General features: G+C 38.5%; 1 protein-coding gene across 1 annotated transcript in view; it reads left to right on the top strand.

Annotated features, from left to right (window-relative positions):
• Positions 1–25,813, top strand: part of LOC125228079 (hemocytin-like) — a 119,724-nt gene that overhangs the window by 11,684 nt on the left and 82,227 nt on the right. The window contains 16 exon segments of the mRNA XM_048132529.1: positions 1,451–1,605; positions 3,195–3,340; positions 3,746–3,908; positions 5,359–5,483; positions 5,994–6,060; positions 6,699–6,800; positions 14,215–14,449; positions 15,842–16,037; positions 17,537–17,729; positions 18,468–18,556; positions 19,493–19,712; positions 21,357–21,527; positions 22,499–22,635; positions 23,265–23,383; positions 24,571–24,721; positions 25,360–25,538. Of these exon segments, the coding sequence (XP_047988486.1) occupies positions 1,451–1,605; positions 3,195–3,340; positions 3,746–3,908; positions 5,359–5,483; positions 5,994–6,060; positions 6,699–6,800; positions 14,215–14,449; positions 15,842–16,037; positions 17,537–17,729; positions 18,468–18,556; positions 19,493–19,712; positions 21,357–21,527; positions 22,499–22,635; positions 23,265–23,383; positions 24,571–24,721; positions 25,360–25,538 (2,448 nt within the window).

The raw sequence follows: 25,813 nt of genomic DNA, 5'->3' as shown, positions 1-25,813 counted from the left end.
GTTCAACCCTCCATTGTTTTTCGTATCGTTATACGTTTACAATAGGCTACTTGCCTCCTAGTCAAATCAGCTTCTTTTTAAAAACTCAAAACGAATTTTAACGACTTGCTAATATGGAATTTATATGAAACCGAATTGAGTGACGTCACAGTCAACCCAGTTACTTTATATATTTCTACCTGACTTATTAAATAGAAATTGGTTTTAAAAATAACTTCTGTCCATGTTGTTCTTATAATTATCTGATGCTTTATTTCGTGCATGGTATAAAATATTTTATTTTGACTACAGTCAACTTCTCTATTTGTATGGATCTGAGTTTTCTAATACCTATCATCTACCAGCTTAAACGTAGGCACCTACCTAATACCACATTTCTCCGATTTTTTTTTAAATTATTAATAAATAAATATGAAAATTTCTAGGTAAAATCTATAGGTAAGTAGCTATAGCTAGTGTCATCATGAGATTCTTTGACCATAATTAGTTCAACCCTCCATTGCTTTTCGTATCGTTATACCTTTACAATAGGCTACTTGCCTCCTAGTCAAATCAGCTTCTTTTTAAAACTATCAAAACGAATTTTAACGACTTTCTAATATGGAATTTATATAAAACCGAATTGATTGACGTCACGGTCAACCCAGTTACTTTATATATTTCTACCTGACTTATTAAATAGAAATTGGATTTAAAAATAACTTCTGTCCATGTTGTTCTTATAATTATCTGATGCTTTATTTCGTGCATGGTATAATAGTATTTTATACAATCGTGATATAATACAAAGCTTTTCAGTCGAGTACCATGTTTAGGCCACGAAGCTTGCTGAGTGGCCTAATAGTACGGTACGAGAGTGAAAAGCTTAGTTATATCACTATTGTATACAATACTTTTTCTACGAGTCATCATCTTCATCATCAATGGACGGAAATATCATCATTCATGCAAGTTAAAATTAATGTTAATAGCGTCGTTCACCTTTGTATCAACATCGAATTACCTAGCAACCAATTGTTTGTAATAACCGTCTGATTGGTCGATAACGTGACAAATAAAAAAAAATGTATTTCAGATGCAGAAAGATTTGCCAGGTATCGCAAATTAGTATAGAAATTGTATGATGTTCTATTTTTGAAATTATTACATTTAACTTAAAGTCAACTATAATGAGATTACATATATTATTATAGTTGAGTCGGAACTGCCATAGAGTATCCAACACTGAAAAGTTAGCACTTATAGTTTAGTCTGTGGTGTCCTAATTGACAGATTACAGTCGACGAGTAGAAAAAATATTTTATTTTGACTACAGTCAACTTCCCTATTTGTATGGATCTGAGTTTTCTAATACCTATCATCTACCAGCTTAAACATAGGCACCTACCTAATACCACATTTCTCCGATTTTTTTTAAATTATTAATAAATAAATATGAAAATTTGTACAGCTTCGCGTCTTCATGTCAACACATCCTTGTACAAGACGCGAAAGAACACGAATTCACCGTGGCTGTGAAGCAGGGAACCTGTCAGAGGAAAGACTACTGTCCTCTAGAACTGACCATCTACTTGGAAGACAAGCCATACGTGCTTTCCGCTGGGGGTAAGTTACTTACTACTTATTTACTTCGTTGGCTCATCTATCCCAAGAGGGACTTGACCTCCGGCACTGTAGATCCGCCTAGCCTGTAGCCTGAAGCCTGAAGACCCGCCTCTTTAACCAATGTGTCCTGCCCACCATGACCTACGGTGCTGAAACATGGACGCTTACTAAGAAGGCTGTGCATAAGATCCGAGTTGCACAGAGAGCCATGGACCATGCCATGCTCGGTATCAAGATTCGAGATCGGGTAAGGAATGTCGAGATCCGTCGTCGCACCAAGGTGCAAGACGTTGGTTTCGTCATTACCAAACTAAAATGGAGTTGGGCGGGACATGTTACTAGGCAGAGTGATGCTAGGTGGATTAAAATGTTAACGGAATGGTGGCCGCTTACAGACGTAAGAAGCACTTGGCATCCGTTAGCTCGTTGGGTGGACGACATCCGCAAGGTTGCGGGTCACAACTGGATGAGACTAGCTCAGGACCGGGATACATGGCGTACTAGAAGAGAGGCCTATGCTCAGCAGTGGGCGATAAAGGGCTGACATGATGATGATGATGACTGTAGAGTCATTAACTCATGGTCTCGATCCGATGCAATTCAGCATCACCTGAGTATGGTTATCCATTCGCTTATACTTCGTAAGCCTATCGTAACTAGCTCTTCCTATTGCCACACCTCGGACACTGATGATCAAATTATATGAAAGAGGCGCGTTCCTAGCACACAGTCTATGCTCGTGTATGTGAACGCGTACTATGCTTGTATGAGTGAAATATGACAGGTCGACTGTTCGCGCTTTTGACAGGCGGTAACTGTGAGGTAACCAAGAGCAAGAGCTATATTTCCGAGCTCATATAACCCGGCAACCTTCAAATCAAGAGTGAACAGGCATCTTCTGGGCGAGCTCACTCCATCGTAGACCACGTCTTTGCCTTTGGCTAGTCTGTGGTTAAGAGTAAGCCCATTTATAATAATAATAAAAAAGAGGGGGTGGGCGGCGCTATCAGTGGGGAGCGGGAGTGGCCATACTGTACGATAGTACTCTTTATTATACTGTGCTATTGCTCTTGTGTAATGGCGCTACAGAGGCATTCTGCGTTTCCATCGCCTCGTCGTCGTGTCGACGATTGTCACATCGACTTGACCGACTGGGCCGCTCGGCCCGATTCATAGCACGTCACGTCAGACGCTAGCAGAAATTAAACCGAAGTTCCAAGAAATCGCAAGTCGAGCCTTGCAACAGGTGGAAAAATTATATTATAAACTGTTCCTTTTATAGGCAAAACGAACAGTAAATTTTCACACAAGTTATCTTTAATTTATTACTAAAAGTTATACTAATTAATACCTAGGTACCAGGGTTCTCAAACATATTTGCTTGCTCTAAATTGATGACTCTATTTTAATCTAACTAAATTGCAGCTGGCGCAGATGCCCTGAACATTAGAAGGATAAATCGGACCGACCTCTAATATGGTGAACCTTCGGGGAAGCTGTGGAAGGTGTCACAGGACCTCCTGGGGATGTTGGGATTTCATTCAGTTTTTTTCATTTCTTTCATTTACAATGACGATTGTATTTTACAGAAGAAGAAGGCACAGTGCTGTTCCGTAGCACGCGCCGCCTGATCCCGATCCCAGCCTCACTGCCGGGCATTCGCGTGTCAATGCCGGGAGACTATGTCGTTGTGAACTTAGATGCTATCGGGGTTATCATCAAATGGGATACCAACGTAAGTTTTAAAGACTATAATGTAGGATTTTGCTCATATTGATATGCACTGCAGCGATCGAAATGCACTGCAGATAAGTCAACACATTCACAACCGCTAAAACTTCGTGGCAAGTATGTATGCTTACGATACAAAGTGCCTCACAAATACCTGACGTATCTATTTTAGTCTTTCACATAAATCAATAAAAAAAATCCGAGGCAATGTCCTCGCGCTGCAAACTTCAAATATGGACGTGCCTTGGTCGAGGCAGGTTGCTCGGCCGAGCAAAACGCACGCACTGCCTCGGCCGAGACACGTCTACAATCTACATAGCTTGTTTTCGAGGAAATTGCCTCGTGACGTGCTTCGCTCTGTGTGGACCCCGCTAATATAACTTTATTTCCACAATCACTTTCATTACAGAACGTGGTACTCGTAGAAGGCTCAGTGCTTCTATGGAACAACACCCAAGGTCTTTGCGGACGACTAGACGGCAATCCAGAGAACGACTTCACAACGAAAGAGGGCACCATCGCTAAGACCAAATCTGTCCTGGCTTCATCCTGGCAGATCAAGAAGATCGGAGGTAAGATTCAAGGAATACACAATAGTTTTTTTTTTATACTACGTCGGTGGCAAACAAGCATACGGTCCGCCTGATGGAAAGCGGTCACCGTAACCTATGGACGCCTGCAACTCAACGGGTGTCATATGCGCGTTGCCGACCCATTAGAAACGTGTACGGAGTGCTAACTACACAGCAAAAAAGAGTGTACAAGTTACAAGGAGGGTTTGGGTTGCCGACGACTCAAAGGGCCATAGACGGAACAAATTAGTTCCGTAGGTCCTTCCGTCACCAGCGCACCGCACCCGCGTTGAGCTCTGGCAGCCTTACTCACCGGCAGGAACACAGGAGTTTGTTAAAATTTGTGACATTATGAAGATAAAGTGCAATTTATAGGTACAATGAGCTGCGAAATCGCATTGAGAAATTATAAATGAATTCATTGATAAATTCGCCATGCTCTTTTGCAGCTCACTATACATAATATAAGTGTTACTTTTGTAAAATGTGCCTATAGGTACAAACTATTAGTAATCTTAATATTCTGACGCACATATCAACTATTAAAAAAACCTGAGCCATGATTACATAGACTCCAACTTTTGAATACTAAAATGTATATCGTCACTACTTTAAAAAAAACTTGTATCTTCTTTTGTCAATGAAAAGAAAATTGTAGTAAGTATGTATGGAATGCATATAGACTTACTGCGTTTTAAGTTTGAGGAGCAGCGTGAGATACGAGATTTTTTAAAAGTAGTGACGATATACAGGTGTACTGTGAAATGCATTTCCTTCGCATTTTTACGGAAACGTTCGTATTAGTCATGCTAATTCAGATAGTGTAAGTACTATTGTATACGTTCGTACGTTTCCGTAAAAACACGAAAGAAAATCTTTTCGCACTACATTCTTTATCAAGAGTGGAAGGGTCAGTTGGAAGTGGAAGACATCGGCCATTTTTTTTAAAGTTGTCCGCCCCACTTTTTTTGTAACATTTTTACGCGATTCATACTCAGAATCGAGAGCTCTTTCGATCCTGATAGGAGAAAAAAATGTCCCAAGATTTCCATACATTTTTTTCGAACCTTCCATTCCGTTACCGCCATACAAAATGTATGAGGAAGTGGTAACGGAATGGGAAAAAACCTTGGGACACTTTTTTTCTCCTAATTAGGATTGAAAGAGCTCGCGATTCTGAGTGGAAAACACATAAAAAATTCCAAATTTGGAATTTGAAAAAAATGGCCCACCTAGGCGAACTTTTCTCGACCAAATCGGGAAAATATTGCAAAAAGGCCAGGTCAGAAGTACTCGAAACCGACGAGCGTGTACGAGAAACGTTGTAAAAGTGCGTGAAGCGAAAGTGGTTTGTCAGGATCGTAGTAAATGGAAATCCTTGATCTCTGCCTACCCCTCTGGGAAACAGGCGTGATATCTGTATCTTGCTTATCTATTGGAATCTTTACAGACATTTGCGACAGTTCGCCCTCTGAACCGAACGCTTGCGCAACCAAGACCCAAGACGAGTTGAGGAAAGCACAGACGTTCTGCACCAACGTTTTTATCAAGGAGAAGTTCAGGAAATGCTCTAGCGTAAGTTTTATGTCTATCATGTATTCCTTACCTTATCAATATTAGACATTTTCTCATTTCGTAACGTATGTGTTATCGGTAGTAGTAAGTAAGCGTCGTATTCTCAGATTTAGCTATATTTGAAATGTGGAGGAAAACTGATATTTTACCATTGATCGCTACCATTTAACTGCAAGCTGTCACTGCCAAAGCACGGCATTTTTAACCCCCGACGCAAAAACGACGGGGTGTTATAAGTTTGGCTTGTCCGTGTATCTGTCTGTTTGTCTGTCTGTCTGTGTGGGTGTCTGTCTGTGGCATCGTAGCTCCCGAACGGATGAACCGATTTAGATTTAGTTTTTTTGTTTGAAAGATGAGTTAGTTGGGAGTGTTCTTAGCTATTCATGAAAATCGGTCCACTATGTCGCGGTCGGGGGTTTCTTCAAAATTTTATTTTTTTGTCAGATTTTCTGACTTGGGAACACATGATGTGACACACGATTTCAATGTGTATCATTGTAACGATTTCAGGTAATGGACGTGACTCAGTTGCTAGAGACGTGCGTGTGGGACTACTGCGCATGCACGTCTGGTTTGAGTAAGTTGACATCGTAAACATATATTATGAATTTAATTTAAAACTTGACTACCTTAAAATTAAACCTGCTTTAGACCGCGCTCTGTCTCGTCGTCGTCGGCTTTATAAACCTAAATCCGAGGGTACAGCAAAATATAAATTTGATATAGTATTTTATGCAACAGGCGTTTAAAAGAGGTCTGCTGCCCAAAGCCTTCCCGCGCACGTGCGCAGTATCGTTATAACAATGCGGTGCCATGGTTACAGAGCCAAACAAAGCGTTTTCAGTTTTTTCGATACTGCGCGCATGGGCGGAAAGCCGGCGGACGCTGGCTTTGGGGAATAGACTTTTGTGTAGGGTTTTATAGATCTATGCACGACCCTGTAAATGACGAATAACAGTTCGGGAGTAGAAAAAACTAATAACCTTAACTAAGATTGTAAACGGAAGTTACTAACGTATAATTAATTAAGTTTTAAAACTGACTTCCGCTGTCGAAGACGTCGAAACGTCAAACAAATGTCGGATGTCAGTTTAAAATGCGATTAAATCCCGTGAGAGGATTTTGAAAGTCTTCTTCTTCTTTCTCCTGGCTATATTCCCATATCATTTTGAAAGGATTTTGAAAGTTTAAATTAATAATGTTATTTTAATTTAGGTCCGGAGGAGTGTGCCTGCAACACAGTGTCTGTGTACGCGAAGGAGTGTCAACGACTCGGCGTCAAGGAGATGAAGGACTGGAGAGACACTGAGACCTGCCGTAAGTTATCTATTTATCCCGACTCTTAGGGCCAGTTGCATCAACCACATTTGACGACCGGTCTGGCTCAGTCTCTGGCTGACCCTGCCTGCTGAGCCGCGGTCCCAGGTTCGAATCCCGGTAAGGGCATTTATTTGTGTGGTGAGCACAGATATTTGTTTCTGAGTCATGGATGTTTTCTATGTATATAAGTATGTATTTATCTATTTAAGTATGTATATCGTCGCTTAGCACCCATAGCTTTGCTTAGTTTGGGGCTAAGTTGATCTGTGTAAGGTGTCCCCCAATATTTATTTATTTATTTACATTTGACAGACACATCATCGTCACGCAGCAGATGTCTATGGAATAAAATTTACCCAACGCTTTAACAGTGACAGACGGTTTGATGCTACCGGCCCTTAGTGCGTCTTCACATTGTCCGATCCGATATCGGATGTAGGACCGATGTCCTATACATTACAGGCGCCGTCTTGGATTTTTAAACCCTTCCGACATCCGATATTGGATCGGATAATGTGAAAACGGACTTAAGCCAAAAAAAAAAAACAATCTTAGAGAGTGTGTGACCGTTTAAGACTGTTGACATGAAATAGTATATTGTGCAACAAGGGGAGGAAGTTGAATATTACTAACGAGAGTAAGTTAAATCGCGACGGCTTGGCGGAGCGATTTAAAGACTCGAGTTTGTAATATTTATACTCCCCGAGTTACACACAATGTTAATCATCACACTCTCAATGTAAAAAATATGTAAATAGATGTAAAAAAGTTAAGTACGATACAAGAAATTTTATTAAGTATTCTCTTGGGAGAACGATTTTTCTATAACTCACGCTCCGCCTGCGTGCAATAGCACATTTAAAGTGCGGGTGTGATGAAAAGTATTTTGTTTTATTCTCTCCATCTCACATGTTTGAAGAAAAATACTATATTTGCAAGAAAAGTACTAGATTAACTATGGTTTCATGTGTTCTGCCTAACCCTTTATGTGTAATGTGTATGTAGATTAACGATAAGTATAACTCCCGGCAAAATGAAGAGGTCTTAAAGCAACTTCTCTATAAACATCTGATCATATCTGTAAGCTCTCGGGCCGCGGGTGATGAAAATATACTACTACTATATACACTAGGGCTCCCGGTCGTGACCGTGTATCGTGAACACGTAGCCGTACGCACGTTGCCGTGATACACGTCAACGGATTTCTGGTTCGTTCGTTACGTGAAAATAAATCACGTGAAATTAGGGTACGTACGTTCGTAGATCCGTACGTACGTACGTACGAATTCACGTGACACGCCCGTTCGGTCCGCCAGCGGCGTTTCATGAGAGAAGATAAGATCGGATGCAGCCTCTATAAGTTATGAATAAAAATGTAGGTATCGTGAGGTTATATCTTAATTACTTTTGAATTAAAATTTATATTCAATACTGCGGTTTTTCAAATATTAATATGTAAGTAATAAATAAATATAACCAAATAAACGATCCGGGGTTTCCGATAGGCTTAATTTAGAAGTGGTTATTAAAATACCAACGATATGGGTAGGTAACCTTTTGTAAGGGTAACTGCTAGATTTGGTAACCGTTTCAGATAAAGTTTCCTTCCAGTCATTTGAGTTTTTTACTCTATCCAAAGGTTTTCAACAGTAATAATTCTAAATTCGACTTATTATTAAATAACCACTGTTAGCATTGTCTCTACGCTACAACCGACTCTTCGAGTACAAATTCAAAAAATGCTTATACTTTCACTAAAATATTACTTTTATGTTTAATTAGTAAAATGGCACTATACCATGACTATACCTTATCCTTTGTTAAGCTTATCTGTTGAGTGGTTGTGGTTGAAAAGTACCATGCGTTAACGTGGTAATATGGGCTTAACCGTGCACCGTGATACCCTTGAATCTGCTTATTATGTGTCTGCAAAGTTCGTTGACAAAAACTCTCTAGTTACACTCTGATTAATAAGATTTAATAGGTATCCACGGTACCATTCAATTATTGATGCAAGGAGTAAGAAATTTGTCAATTTAGTATAAAAATTAAGAATGTGACGATAGGATGACATCCACGGAAACATAATTTTAACACATAAGGTAACGGACCCAATCATGGACAGTTTAAGAAAAATTTTCTTATGAAATTCTTTGATATTTAGATACTTATTTTTAAGGATTTGTGTTTTTTTGTCCATAATGAAGTGAAGCGAAAGTGGTTTGTCAGGATCGTAGTAAATGGAAATCCGTGATCTCTGCCTACCCCTCTGGGAAACAGGCGTGATTGTATGTATGTATGTTTGTTGTCCATAATGGCATCACCGTCCATTATGGGGTATTTCACCTTACCTAGTTAATAATTATGTTATACATTTTACGCCAACTTAACTGTTATAGCAACTATTAATTAGGTAATTACGTTATATAGTAATAAGATTGATGGTAGTAAAAAAATGTCTACTTTAAGAGTGTTCAAGGCGCAGGATTATCATTTTATTAAGATGTAAACACTGTTTTATGACTGATATATTGTTTCAAAAATAATAATTAATATAATAACTAAGCCATTTATTACTGATTGCTTAATAGGCACTGCTTAATAAGGTGAGCTTCGTTATACTATTTACATGCAATAACTTTAAAATTATTTTATCATGGTATTTAAACTTAGACCTTTGCTGCTTTCATTTACTTTTTATGGATTACACCTATTTAAAAAATTAACTTACTCGTTTGATGTCGTAACAGTAACAGCAGATTTCTAATGAACTGACGTCAAATGCCTCGCGATAGATCCTGTAGTACCATGACGACACGGAAACTCATTGTTTGTCCGATCCTTGTAGAGACTACATAAAGTTGAATCTCCGACTCTGGTGGCATATCTCCACACCAAACTTTTCTTCGTTGTTAAGAGTTTGAAACATTAACAGTAACAATACAAAAAGTTAACAAAGCAACAAGACAATAACTTTTAAATTCAACGCTAAAGTAAAATGTCAAGGCCTTCAAGTGTTGATCAACTGGGATCTTACAAGTGACTAATTGAAATAAACTAAAATTCTAAACTGCCCCATCCAGATTAAATAAAAAAATCCTAAAATGTAAAAATAACACATCGCTCACTTCACTCAGCTTCACGTACTTACAAAAGGCTGCTCTTAAATTTTACTGTCTTTATTACCACGTGGTGGAACTGCACTTATTATTTGCAAAATACCACCACAGTAAGATAGCTGAGCTCGTGCGTCAAACAATACAGTGCTTTAAAGGAATATATTATCTAAAAGTATTATTTAATGTACCGAAACTGATAAGAACTGCAGCTGTCATTTTTTTTGTCTTAGCCGTGGCCCCGTGCACATGTGTGCATATTTTTTTGCCTGGAGTATAATAGTCTTCATAAACTTGCTCTTTTGTTCACCTACACTGCTGTTTGTCTTGTTTACATTTAAGATTACGTTATATTCTTACATAGTAGCAAGCTTAAATATTAATTAATTAAAGCCACTTGGTAGGTAAATCACTTTATATAAAAATCTTTTTCATTTTCATACATAATAAATGAAAGAATAAATGTGAAAACCTTAAGAATAACATAATAATGCTTGACCAGAAATATATGGCTAAGCGTCGTGTTGCTGAATTTCATCAGAACTATTGTCCCGGATCCGTAAGTTCACATTTTTGACACATTTGTTTTGAAGTATGTTGCGATGTGGCTAAGACGTATCGTTTGCCAAATCTAACGATTAATTTCGAATTGGTTGAATCGATTAGGCCCTATGGACCCTTAAGGAGGCGCTTAAACAAATATGTATACGATTTCTATCAACTTACTGAAATGTCATTTGAATCGAAATTACAATCTGCCACAGCACTAGTTTAAAAATAAAAATTTATGATAAATGGTTTAATAAGTAAATCTTGCGTTATAAATTAATATCGTAAAATACTTACTAACGAAGATCCGCAAAAATTTAACATGTTTTAGATTATGTTTAAAGTAAGCGAAATATTATTTTTCTACTCGTCGACTGTAATCTGTCAATTAGGACACCGCAGACTAAACTATAAGTACTAACTTTTCAGTGTTGGATACTCTATGGCAGTTCCGACTCAACTATAATAATATATGTACTTAATCTCATTATAGTTGACTTTAAGTTAACTGTAATAATTTCAAAAATAGAACATCATACAATTTATATACTAATTTGCGATAACTGGCAAATTTTTCTGCATCTGAAATACATTTTTTTTATTTGTCGCGTTATCGGCCAATCAGAGACGGTTGTTACAAACAATTGGTGCCTAGGTAATTCGATGTTGATACAACGGTGAACGACGCTATTAACATTAATTTAAACTTGCATGAATGATGATATTTCCGTCCATTGATGATGAAGATGATGACTCGTAGAAAAAGTATTGTATACAATAGTGATATAATTAAGTTTTTCACTCTCGTACTATTAGGCCACTCAGCAAAGCTTCGTGGCCTAAACATGGTACACGACTAAAAAGCTTTGTTTTTTATCGCGATTGTATAAAATACTATTTTAAGTACTTGATTTTTTTAACCAATATTACAGTATTTTACGTTTTGTGGACGCTGTCATGTGTAAAAAAGAGGTTCTTACACTTCTTACAGCTCTGGGACAATAGTTACTCCATACTATACTAAACTGTCACCACATACAGTTTTAAGTTAGTGTCGAGTATTTGAGGATTCTGACGGCACATGTCAAAAAATAAACAATATTAAGACGTAACGTAACACAGGTTGACATTTACCATACAGGTATACCTATACTGTAAGGCATCGGACAGTTTGCTAGTTTTAATTTCAATAAAATCGGAAACAGAATAACGCCATAAATCACTTAATCTTCTCTTATAAAATAAACTCCCCAGCCGCGTCTGTCTGTGTGTTCGTGATAAACTCAAAAACTACTGAACGGGTTTTCATATGGTTTTCACTTATGAATAGAGTAATTCTTGAGGAAAGTTTAGGTATATAATTTTTTAAAGTTTTGTTTAAATTGGTTAAAATATGACGATATTTTCTAATCGAGTTGGACAAAATCCCGCTGGCTGAGAGCTTTAATTGAAAACGCTGCCGAAACCGTTTGAGCTATATCAAAATAATGTATTGGAAAATTGTGTCTCTCTAATAGGTCTACAAAAAAGTCCGTGATGGCATATGTCTATCTTTTACGGATAACTTATTATAACAATTTTTATCATAATCCCCGTGCGTAGCCGGGGAGGGCCGCTAGTTATATGTATTGTATAAAAATCGAAGCAAAACATAAATATAAGTTTAATTCATATGTAAAAAAACTTTCGTCCAGTATTAAGTAAGGTAACGGACCCAATCATGGACAGTTTAAGAAAAATTTTCGCCTGTTTTTGATATTTCACTGATAAATGTAAAAATTCTACCGCTAAGCGTGTTAAATCTTAAATGTCCTATCCTTCTTTTACATTTCAAGCGTATTGCAGAATAGATACTCCTATTGGTTTCTTCATAGTTAACAAATTAAAACTAGGTGTTTTTTCTCCAATTATGGACGGCAGTTCTCCAGTAATGGATCCCCCGTTATGGACAGTGAAATAAGTTTAAAATTTTACTTTTAAAGCCAACTGATACTCAATGAGTCAATTTTATATACCATAAATAGAATTACTTTGAGTTATTTTAACATAGGATTGTTTTCTGTAAATTTTGGTTTTGTAAATTGTTCCTTGTCCATCATAGGAGGTACGCTGTTTTTCGGTTCCAGTAATGGACACTCGCAAAATAACGCCATTTCTTTATATCTTTGGAGCAACAAACTAGTATGTTTTATACCTTATCTCATGCTTAATGCAGTAAGTAAAACGCATTCAAGTTTACACCGAGTATTATTTTTTTATTATTTTATACATGAACTCAACTCTCTTAGCAACATTACTAAGAATTCGTCTTGATATTTTTTTCAGTAAACTGGTGAATTTCATCTTGTTGCCAAATCCTTCAGAAATAACCAAATTAATTGAAACTTCAAAATGAAACAGCTCTACAACTCTAGTTTATGGTACATAGCCGTCAGGTTTTAGAAACTAATTTTAGTTACTTATTTTTAGGATTTGTGCTTTTTTGTCCATAATGGCATCACCGTCCATTATGGGGTATTTCACCTTATAGGTATTAAGTGATAATTCAATAATAGTCATGATTTGGTTTTCTCCCGGGCGAGTTGAATCTACAAAACGTACAATAAGTACCCAACGGAACCGCCACCCGAAGCTCTGCACACGAACTTAGTTCGGGCGGCGGCGTGTCACGGCCCGCGGCGTGTCACGTGAATCCGGGCGCTAAGGCAAGTACGTACGTACGTGCGTACGAGGTACGTACCTTGCCGTGTTCGTGAAATTCGTGATCTTAGTACCGCCGGTGTTAAGATCACGTAGCTACGGTTCGGCGTGAATCACGTGTATCCAGAGCCCTAATATACACTATATACACAAAAGGGTTCTATTTACAGTTTATTTACACAGGCACAGGTTAAGCACATTACACAATTATTTACACGGATATATACAAAGAAAAGGCTATTTACACATAATAATTACTGTTCAAAATTCTACCTATAATTCTACCTACCTAACCATATATATTTAAAAGATATGTTTCTCCCCCCTCGCGCCTCGCCCCGCCCGCGCGGCCCTCTAACTAGTTGTTGACACCTGACAGACTGTTATAAGACATGTGCAAAAACGGTTGTGCTTCCGTGATGAAGTGTGGACCCCGGCCAGTCCTGCCTGCAGTTCCTGACTCCCGGAGAGAAGGTTAGTGCATGTCTTTGACCACCTTGACAAATTTTTGCCCCCTCTTGTCCGTTCATAAACAATTACAATCATATTACAATTTGATGTGCAAAACTATACATATGAGCCTTTGTTGACATTTCGTATCACACTAAAAAATATGTACATAAACAAAAAACGCGCGCTGGCAGCGGCATCCATAACCGCCCAGGCTGCCAGCACGCGTGCAGCACGGAGGTTGTAATTCCGTCGCCTACAATGTCCGTCAATGGTAAAAGAAACATCATTGTACCTTCTCGTAAAAGTAAACTTTCCTACTAGTACCCTGTCCTTTTTGACACAAACCCCTATATAAGTATATTGGGGACACCTTACACAGATCAACTTAGCCCCAAACTAAGCAAAACTTGTCCATACTAATTTTATAAATGGGAAAGCGTGTGTCTCTGTTTGTTTGTCCGCCTTTCACGGCGAAACGGAGCAACTAATTAATGTGAAGGGATGGAGACTGATAAAGGTTACTATTTTCTCTTTCTAACGCGAGCGAAGCCGCAGGAAAAAACTAATACTATATAAATTGATCTTCCTTACAGCAATGAAATGCCCAGAAGGCAAGATCTACAAGTCCTGCGGCCCAGATGTGCAGCCCAGCTGTCAGTTCTCCAACCCCTCACCACCCGACGCTAACACCTGCGTAGAGGGTTGCTTCTGTCCTGAGGGTTTACTTCTAGAAGCTGGGAAATGCGTGCCTAAAGAAGAATGCCCATGTAGACTTAGGAACAAGAGCTTCAAGCCTGGGAAGACGGTGAAAAAGGATTGCAACACTTGGTAAGTAAAAACTCCTCAGAGTAAGACATACTTGTATTTCTTTTTCCTAATAGTTACTGTAGGTACCGTGGAAGGCTGTTAAGTTTTTCCAAAGACTTGATGATAACACCAGCGTAGAGGGCTGCTTCTGTCCTGAGGGTTTACTTCTAGAAGCTGGGAAATGTGTGCTAAAGAGGAATGCCCGTGTAGACTTAGGAACAAAGCTTCAAGCCTAGGAAGACGGTGAAAAAGGATTGCAATACTTGGTAAGTAAATAGTAAATACGCACTAGTGCGTAAAAAAATACCATCTGTACTGAAAATATTTCTTACACTATGGATTGTTCTTAGTGTAAGAAATATTTCGAGGGTTTACTGGTGAAACCCGAGAAGTTGAGCAAACTGGTTTTTGAAATTCGAACTAATTATGTGCAATTTCCACAATGTTGTTATTTCAAGGACAAATAGGCTACTTTCCTCCTAGTCAAATCAGCTTCTTTTTAAGAACTGTCAAAACGATTTTGAACGACTCGCTAATATGGAATTAATATGAAATCGAATTGAATGACGTCACGGTCAACTGATTTACTTAATATATTTATATCTGAAGTATCTGATTTATAAAATATAAATTGGAGTTAAAAATAACTTCTGCCCATGTTTTTCTTATAATTATCTGATGCTTTATTTCGTGCATGGTATAAAAAAAATATATTTTATTTTAACTACAGTCAAGTTCCCTATTATCTCGATTTATCGGGTTTCGCCTGTAAACCCTCGATTTTCAGTACAGATGGTGTTTTTTTACGCACTAGTGCGAAAAGTGGTTCATTATATGTCAGGTCGAAACTTCAGATGGCCAGCTGTACTGAAAAACATCGAACGATACACGTGCGGAAAGGAAATTCGTAACTCGTGTCGATTTAAAACACTCCCTTCGGTCGTGTTTTAATTCATCACCACTCTTTTGGAACTTCCTTTTTTACGCACTTCTATCGTAATATACTAATATTTCTCAAAATGCTGTAAGTACCTGCTCCTTGCACTACTCGGTAACTTTTTTGCATGTCAATTTGCTTCATCGCATTCCGGGTAACATTCGTGCAGTGGATAAGGGCTATATGAACCCTCGTGGACGTTAGCTGCCATTTAGATAGTTGATTCATTACTAGGCCATTTAAACATGCAAAAAAAGCAATCGCAACTACTTTAAATAATAATAATAGTTTTTTTCCATTATTACAATATGATGTTGAGTTCTACATGTATCCACTGAACACTCTATTTAATAATGCAAACATTGTAAAACATGGAAAAAATGGACCAGTTACATTTGCCCCCCAGTCGAGATTTGCCGCGCTGTACCTTACTACCTTCTTATTGCATTCAGAATGTAATGCATTTTACTTTCCAGCACATGCCAAGCCGGCGAATGGACCTGCACAGCTGTCCCCTGCGGCGCGCGCTGCGGAGCCGTCGGAGACCCTCACTACACCACCTTCGATGGACTGCGTTACGACTTCATGGGACACTGCACCTACACTCTACTGCAGGCTGAGAACGTGACTGTTGAGGTGGAAAATGTGGCGTGCGCGGGCAGTATTAGCGAGGTAAATATCCTGAAAAATTAGTTATAAATCCGTACTAATAAATAAAAAAATAAAATAAAAATATTTTTATTGCCATAACTACCAACACAAATACATGAGAAAAAATTAGAAACAAAATGGATAAAAAAACTTAAACAATGTAGCAGTAGAAATAAGAATAATAAAAAAAAAAACCTAAAATTAACATCAACTACATCTTAAACTATATTTACAGATAAACATTTGGTAGGCTTAGGCAATGGGTACCCGTCTCAGCTTGTTGCCAGATATATAGGTACATATATCCAGCGCTGGTTTTCAGATGGGCCCCTTTTCCTACGGGTCGGTCGTTCAGTTTCGGGATGCATAGGACAGAACCCCGTATCTTCCCCGTCTATTGTGCGTGTGTGTGCGTACGTGCGTACGTGCGTGCATGCGTGTGTGCGTGCGTGCGTGCGTGCGTGCGTGCGTGCGTGCGTGCGTGCGTGCGTGCGTGCGCGTAATACCTATTATAAATGGGAAAGTGTGTGTGTGTGTGTCTGTGTGTGTTTGTTTGTCTGTCTTTCACGGCAAAACGAAGCGACGAATGGTTTTTTAGGTGGAGATAGTTGAAGGGATGGAGAGTGATATAGGCTACTTTTTGTCTCTTTCTAACCCCTACTGCCCTAAAATGGGGGGTGGAAGTGTGTATGGAGAATTCCGCAATTTTCAAATTAAACGCGAGTGAAGCCGCGGGCAAAAGCTAGTTAGTTAATAATGCTGAGATGCTGTTGGAGACCATTACAATACTACATTTGAGGGACTGCGTTATGACTTCATGGGACACTGCACCTACACTCTACTGCAGGCTGAGAACGTTGCAGGCTGACCGTTGAGGTGGAAAATGTGGCGTGTGAGGGCAGTATTAGCGAGGTAAATATCCTAAAAACTATATAAAGCTATATCTGACGTTGTTAGATAACTCTCGCTAAGTTCCACCTCTACATCGGGACAAACGATGCAACGGAGCCACGCTGGTACGTCATCGCCCAAATGAATTGTTTAATTTTATTTTTATTGTTCTCTTTTTTTTTTTTTTTTTTGTTATCTAAGTTTCGGGACGCATTGGTCATACTCTAATGTCATGTAAACGTGTTTTACTAATAAATAAATAAATAATTTTGATGGACTACCTTCGTTATAAATTCATGCGACACTGCACTTAATACGCGTTACTCCAGGCTGATAATGTCAGCATTGAAGTAGTTTGGCTTGGCAGTATTAGCGAGGTCTACATTCATGATTCCAAATTATAAAGCTTTATTGGTACCAGAAACGCACCATGCGTAGTCGCCGCTATAGGTGGGGCATTAGGTAGTCCGAATGACTTTACCAGAAATTCATAGTGGCCTCTAGGGGGAAATAAAAAACTGTGTTCTCTTGAATGTTTTCTCCTTTTATTATTACTAGAAACGAGTAAATACTTCATATAACTTCTTTTTGGTCGTGATACATGTACTGAAAATAATTACTGCCCCCAGGAAATGAACCTAACGCCTTTCAAGGGCGAAGGGCAGCCGTCCTGCACAAAAGCCGTCAACCTCAAGTACCACGGACTGGATCTTCACCTGAAGCAGGGAGGCTTGGTGCTGGTGAATGGGAAGGAAGTGGCAACATTGCCGGTGCATGTTGGTGAAGTGTTGATCAGAGCTGCTTCGTCACTCTTCCTTATTGGTATGTACCCCATTAGGATAGGCGAGACGACTTAAAAAACTAATTAGTCCGTCAGTTAGATCATCAATGAATTTTAGACACATACTTTTTTTTTCTCGTAAACGAAAAATGACGACGGTACAGTGCGTTGAAGTTTCGCGTGACGTCACGCCTCGCCTAGGTACAATTTTTACTTAGAAGTGACGTCAGAAGCCCCCACTCCGGAACTTTGATGCTCTATATCTTTGTATTTTTTCATTAATTAGAAAAAGTGAAAAATATGTGTTCAGTATTTTTGGACGATTTAACTGACGGACTAAACAGAATGCCATTTTTTTTATGTAGGTAGTCGTCATCCCTATTTACCCGTGTCAAAAGTATAAAAAGTATTTTCTAAATCTCTGTTGTTCTCTTTTCAATCCCCGACGCAAAAACGACGAGGTGTTATAAATTTAAGGCGTGTCTGTCTGTCTGTGTGTGTGTGTGTGATTGTATCTGCCTGTGGCATCGTAGCTCCCGAATGGATGAACCGATTTAGATTGTTTGTTTGTTTGAAAGCTGAATTAGTCGGGAGTGTTTTTAGCCATGTTTGACATAAATCGGTTTACTATGTCGGGATTTTTCTTAAATTTTAATTTTGTAATTATTCCATTTAGCTAGTTGACCCTTCATGAATAATTAAAACGACGCTTGTCAGTCATATAATTAAAATTATTTTCTTATAATAAAGAAAGTAATAAATAAGAAATCCTTTTTCAGTGCAACTTCCCAACGGAATCGATCTATGGTGGGATGGCAACACCAGAGTTTTTGTTGACATACCACCAACATTCCACGACAAAACTAAGGTAAGTACCGATCACACAAAAGACTAAGGGCCATTAGACGGTTAGTTTTATTACATTGCGGTATTTGATGACTGTGCAAAATTGTATGTATAACCTCAACAGCCCGCAATGTAACTAAAATCGCATGCGAGTTCGCACACCGTCTAAACCAGGCCTAAATCTCTCTCATTGATCAGCTGACCGATGAAAACGACCTTCCCGTGAAAAACGATGACTATTGTTATGATATTTTTGGTAGGTTATCTTCTTAAAAATGAATTTTCTTCTGTGACTAAGTAACGTTATATCGTCGATGTCGACCAAATAAAATAAATAAATATTTTTGCTTCTTAAAAATGAATTTTCTTCTGTGACTAAGTAACGGTCGATGTCGACCGATAAATGATAAATGATAAAACATTGGCCGTCCCTATCGCACTTACAAATAGTGCGATAGGGTCGGTCTGATGTTTTATCATTTATCGCGCGACCATACTTGCCGTACCAACACCTATCTATTAGTCACAACATGAATGAAGTTGCTACTTCGTGAAAAGGATATTTGTATAATTTTAGTTTAAATATTTTAATGTTTTGATTTATTTTTATTTCGTTACTAAATCGCTGGTGGCCTAGCGGTAAGAGCGTGCGAATTTCAATCCGGAGGTCGCGGGTTCGAACCCCGGCTCGTACCAATAAGCTTTTCGGAACTTATGTGCGAAATGTCTTTTGATATTTGCCAGTCGCTTTTCGGCGAAGGAAAACATCGTGAGGAAACCGGACTAATTCCAATAAGGTCTAGTTACCCTTCGGGTTGGAAGGTCAGATGGCAGTCGCTTTCGTAAAAACTAGTGCCTACGCCAAATCTTGAGATTAGTTGTCAAAAGCCGTGGCAAATGCCGGGATAACGCAAGGAGGATGATTTACTTATATTTATTGTAATATCTTATCCCTCAGGGTCTCTGCGGCACCTTCAACCTGAACCAAAAAGACGACTTCCTAACACCAGAGGGCGATGTCGAACAGACCGCTCTCGCGTTCGCCAACAAATGGAAGACGAGGGAACTTTGTACAGATGTGGATGTGAAGGAACCGGAGCATCCTTGTAAAGCTAATGTGCAGAATAAAGAAAGTGCGGAGAAGTATTGTAGCAAGTTGAAGAGCAAATTATTTGAACGTAAGTATTATTAACTGAAATAACTGAGCAAATAGACCAGTTTCTCAGAGAATACCAGAAAGCGCCATGGATCAACGTGTTAGCCGATGCAAAATGGCATTCCTCCAACATTCAGAACCATCTATTGAAATGAGGTGAGTTTTTTTGACAGTTCCTTTGTTTTGTTTGTCCATAATGTTGCTGAAATCTCGGGTATTTAGTGAAAATAGAAGACGAAAGAACTTTGTACAAATGTCGATGTTAAGGAACCGGAGCATCCTTGTAAAGCTAATGTTCAGAATAAGGAAAGTGCGGAGAAGTATTGTAGCAAGCTCAAGAGCAAGTAATTTGAACGTACCTAAGTATTATGAACTAATTAAGCTAAAAGACGACTTTCTCACACCAAAGAATGATACGGCCATACAGTGTTTAGAAAATGGTGTTCTTTCAATATTCAAAAAAGTTCAATTTTCTTACCAGTTCATTTGTTACATTTGTTCATGAAGTGGGAATAAGCAACAAATTAAATATGTCGTAGGCTCATACTAAAGCCTCATTAAAGGAATATACTTGAAAATAATATTTAAAGGAATGCAGTGTAGTTGACTGCGATACGTTCCAATTCAAATCTGACTGACGGTTTCTCCCAGGATCCGAACTCCCCACGGCTGTCATTGATGTCATCTTAACCAGCCTGGGGCCGATTTTTGAGTCTCATGGCGTTCGAATTCAGAAAATTGTCACTGAAAATAATAGGCAATTCACCGTTTTCAACCGGTATTTTAGTGACAGTGAGACTCAAAAATCGGCCCCCTGGAACCAATCCATTTAACAGCTGTTCGGGTCATATAACAGACGCTGTATCGCAGTCAAACACACTCAAGCATAGACTATTTCCATACTTGACATTCCATTATACGGAGCCGTCATGCTGCGACTATGTTATATCGAAATATTTTTATTTTTTATTTTATTTATTTAGAACACATACAGTCATTTATACATATGAAAAGGGTGCATATAAATATACGCATGCAAACTTACTCTAAAAAAGACCTGGAGGTTCATAAAATTTAGAACAGTAAAAATACATAACACTTGCAAAGCTATGCTAAGGTAAGGCTAAGGTTACATAATACAATAAGTATTGAAAATACAAAAGTATACATAGTACATAGTACATATAAAGAAAATAAATTGCTCTAGGTACATATAAAAAAAGTTTAATTTGTCGAAATATACATATTATAAATATATACGAATTCTAAACACAACAATGCCTGTGTGGTGACGGGTTAAGAATTTCACCACCGCCTTTCTTCCCGTGGGTGTCGTAGAAGGCGACTATGGAATATGGGTTGAATTGTGGTGTAGGCGAGAGGCTGGCAAGCTGTCACTGCAATGCCACAGTTTCGTTTTCTTTTAACCCCTTATTTGCCAAGAGTGGCCCTGAGTGGAGCTTTAGTAGTTTCATGTGCTCTGCCTACCCCTTTATGGGATACAGGCGTGAGTGTATGTAAACACAATTAATTGGTTCAGAAGTAAATCTATATAGAATATTGTTATCATTATTTTGATGTATTCTGGCCCCAAACACCATAAGAACAGCTGCGGTTTTTCTTTTTAAGTTTTAAATTTTGATATAACGTGATTCTTTTCCCACAGCTTGTCACTGGCACGTCTCAGTGGACCCCTATTACGACGAATGCGTTTACGATATGTGCGCATGCGCGGGCGACGCGTCCAAGTGTCTCTGCCCCATCCTTGGAGACTATGCTATGGCCTGCGCGAAGAGCGGCGTGGAAATACAGTGGAGATACAATGTCAAAGAATGTGGTATGTATGAATGCAAATACAAGCGCAAATAAAACTTCTTTTAAGTTTAGCCATTTCAAAGACAAGGCCAAAAAACCCAAATATAAACTAATTAATACAGTTTTAATTTATAAACCATACACTAAAGAAAAAGCGATCAAATCTACTGGTGGCGAAGCCGGGAATCGAACCCGGCTGACGTGCTCAAACCACTACACCAGCCCGACCCCGGCTTCGCCACCAGTGGGCTTGATCGCTTTTTCTTTAGTGTATGGTATCTATTTCAATTTATAATTTATATATAGTAGTGAACCCACCAAAAAAAAAACAAATCAAAAAATATTTAATAAAATAATTTGATTTGTTGCCTACGTCGACAGTTTTAATTATTGATTTAAAAAAAAACAGATTTCCTAAAGTCATATTGACGCATATAATTATCGATTAATCGTAGTATGTAAAAACAGTGTGTTTAAAAATGCTGTTGTTTGAAATTACAATCATTTTTGGGAAACATTGAGGTTGACATCCATACCGACTGCGCCAATAGATTTTTTTACTGAATCGTACCTCGATTTTTTAGCGCCATCTATGAAGTACTATCATAAGTACACTGATGATGCCTACAAATTTATATTTTTCAAAATTTGTATTGACGTGATATCATGATATTAAAATAAAGAAATATGTCATTTGTTCTTATAAAAAAATTTTACACCCAAAAATATTTGGGGAAAATGTGATTTTGACCACTTCCAGGCTGCGAACAGCGCCATCTAGTTTTAAGCCTAAAACTCCTAAAAGGCCCATACATTTCAGGGGTACGCTTTTTTGTGTGGGCTTTGTCAGTTCTGTATTAAATCATTCTTGATTTGAAATAACTATAGGTACCGAAGAGTTCAATTGTCTAACCGTCGACATTCAGTAGCAGAGTATTTAAAGTTATATACCGTATTATTTCCATATTTGTGACTGTAGGCTTGCATTTGCAGAATTGTCATGTACCGGCGGACAGGAATATACCGTATGTGCTGACAGTTGTCAGCGAACATGTTCTGACGTCGCTCTGTCAGCGCGTGGGCAATGTAAACCATGCTGCGTGGAGGGCTGTGCTTGTCCCGTTGGTCAGGTATGACGATTATAATGTTAGAATTTACTATTTAAATGTGAAGTGGACAACTGTGAGTGCTGACAGCTGACAAAGAACCAACCACGTACTAAAAATTGGTAGCGGTTTCCGGATCGGAACTAATATTTCGACCATTTCCCATGAGACCGTTTTCACATTATCCGATCCGATATTGGATGTAGAAAGGATGTCAAAGGCAAAAATCTAAATACCTTTGAGCCTCCGCCACACATAAAGCGTTTTGATAGCGTAGCGTTAGCGGAGCGTTAGCGGAGCGTTAGCGGAGCGTTAGCGGAGCGTTAGCGGAGCGTTAGCGGAGCGTTAGCGGAGCGTTAGCGGAGCGTTAGCGGTGCGCCGGACGAACGCTGGCGTTGCGCTCGCAATCCGCGTTCGTTAGTTCCCGCCGGTGTCCGCTGGGTGCAACGCCAGCGTTCGTCCGGCGCACCGCTATCATTGCGCTCCGCTAACGCTCCGCCTACGCTCTCAAAACGCGCATGTGTGGACCGGATAATGTGAAAAAAACACTAAGGCAGAGCAGTATATTTAATAAATTCTTCCATTGATACATAAAACAATTAATCATTGGTTTTCATATTATTGCATCCTATAGCTTTTTCTCTGTTTTCCAGGTATTGGACAGCAATAACGTTTGCGTGCCAGTGGGGCTATGCCCCTGCTTCCATAAAGGCATGCAGTTCGATTCCGGATACAAGGAGGTCAGAGCAGGTCGCAGGGAGAGAGAACTTTGGTAATTTTTTCAATGATAATGCATCTTTTTTTGACAGATAATGTTAGCTTTTACCATCTGCACGGGAACCACAAGCAGGCCGTCCCTATTGCACTATTTGTAAGTGCGATAGGGACGGCCTGATATTTTATCGTCTATCGCGCGACCATGCTTCCCGTGGTGGTTACGATAAATTATATAGTTCTATTTAAGACATCTGACTTTCAGCTACATTTTTTTTATTTACGTTGCTATGATCCTCGTAAGGCCCAATGTACATTACAATGTACATAGTGTTGCAATCTAATTTGAACCTTCCATGAACTGAATAAAGTAGAATTTTACATTGATTTTTGAAACAAACGAAAATCTTACCAATTTATTTATAGACGTAAGGTTCAAATTCAAAATAGGAAAACTAACTATGGTGGGCCTTACGAGGTTATTCTGCTATCCATTCCTATTTCCATAGGCGCTTGCCTTCATTAACCAGAAGCAATATACACGGTGTTTCCGTTATCACTCAAAACCTCAGACACCCCAACTGATTTTTATTTTTTTAAACTTATCTAGAGTATTCATTTTTTAATCTGATGTTTATTTATTTTTTAAATTGATATTTGAATTTCTGTACAGCTCTACTCGACTTTTAACTCTACACTCAAAAAACTACTGCAACGACATAAGGTTTACCATATGTCACTGTAAAACACTTTAAAGCTTTGTCACAGCAAACTTCAAATTGGACAGGTAATTTCAGTAAGCAAATTTAAACCCAACAATTAAAATAACAAGGTTGTAATTAGGTACGAGTTCAATTTGTTATCACTTATGACTTATTAAAGGTAAACATTAAAATTAAACTGACAAACAACGTCAAACTCGTAGCGGAAAAAAATAGTCGTCCAAGTAACCAGCCAGTATGAATACCCCTAAATACTGAAAAAGGTATACAACCTCTAGCAATGCGATATGCACAATGTTGTATTACGAATTTGTAGAATGGGCACGTAAAAAATAACTAATAATACAAATTAAAAAAAAAATATTACCCCCATCAAGATGTAGCTCAATCGATTCTACTATCGATTCTGAACAAACGGTTTTCAGGTTTTTAGTGTTAAGTGAAACACGGTGTATTTCCCACTAAGTTATGATAATTAATTGTTTAACACAATTTTTCATAATTTAATTCGTTTTTTTCTCAGCACTTGCGTCGGTGCACGTTGGGAATGCGTCCCGGCAACGCCTTATGACATTCAGAACTACCCTCCAGCAGAGGACCTGCGTAGCAACTGCAGTGCTGCCAACCACATGGAATTCACTACTTGTGAAGTTGCAGAGCCTCTGACGTGCAAGGTAGATTAACCACAAAATGTTTTAAATTGAATGTCTGTGTTGCATGGCTGGTGTGAGGTTGAGTGATAGGATCAGAAATAGCGTGATAAGAGAGAAGTGTGGAGTGGATGTAGATGTGGTGACAAAGATTGAGATGGGTATGTTAAGGTGGTTCGGGCGAACTTTTCTTGATCAAATCGGGGAAATATTGCAAAAAGGCCAGGTCAGAAGTAATCGAAACCGACGAGTGTGTATGAAAGTTTCTGAAGCGAAAGTGGTTTCTCAGGATCGTAGTAAATGGAAATCCGTGATCTCTGCCTACCCCTCTGGGAAACAAGCGTAATTGTATGTATGTATGTTTTAAATTCTAGTCACAGTTCAAATTCTAGAATTTACCTACAGTTGAAGCTTTAGAAAGCAACTGTAAACAACAATAAGTAATTGAAATTGACGCGTTAAGATTAATGTCAGCCATTGATTAAGTAGTTGTATTTTAATTTCTTTTAATTATACCGAGTATATCGAGTGTGGTGATAGGACATCTCATTAACTATATATTCAGAGAATTTGACTTTGAAATGTCATGCTTTTCGAGATATTAGCACTTTTTTTATTTACGTTTTATGAATTCAACGGCCAATATCTCAATTTGTTTCTAGAATATGCATCTACCGCCATCAACAACCACTAAAGAATGCCGGCCAGGCTGCCAATGCAAGAAGGGATATGTGCTAGACGCGAGTAGTAACAAATGTGTACTGGCGACAGAATGCCCCTGCCACCACGGCGGGCAGAGCTTCCCAGACGGCCATGAAATGCAAGAAGAATGCAATAAATGGTAAGTATTCTGTACCTTGAAATACCTGTCTCGATACGATCCAAGTTATTACCTAAATTACAACTTCCCGTTTGACTCCAAAATAGACTGCTCCAATTATAAGAAAAGGTCAAAAAATAAAGCCTTTTAAAATTAAAATAAAAAAGAAGGAAAAAGGAAGGCCTTTTAAAAAAAATATTTTAAAAAGGAAGGCCTTTTGTTAGACATCATGTCATCATAGTTGTCTGTTGGCCAAGGTGTCAGTGATGGGTTATGTGTTAAATGCGAATGGCAAC

Source organism: Leguminivora glycinivorella, chromosome 7 (genome assembly GCF_023078275.1).
Source record: "Leguminivora glycinivorella isolate SPB_JAAS2020 chromosome 7, LegGlyc_1.1, whole genome shotgun sequence".
Classification (NCBI taxonomy): domain Eukaryota; kingdom Metazoa; phylum Arthropoda; class Insecta; order Lepidoptera; family Tortricidae; genus Leguminivora; species Leguminivora glycinivorella.
The sequence above is the reverse complement of the archived record's forward strand: the minus strand, read 5'-3'. Positions and strand labels throughout refer to the sequence as shown.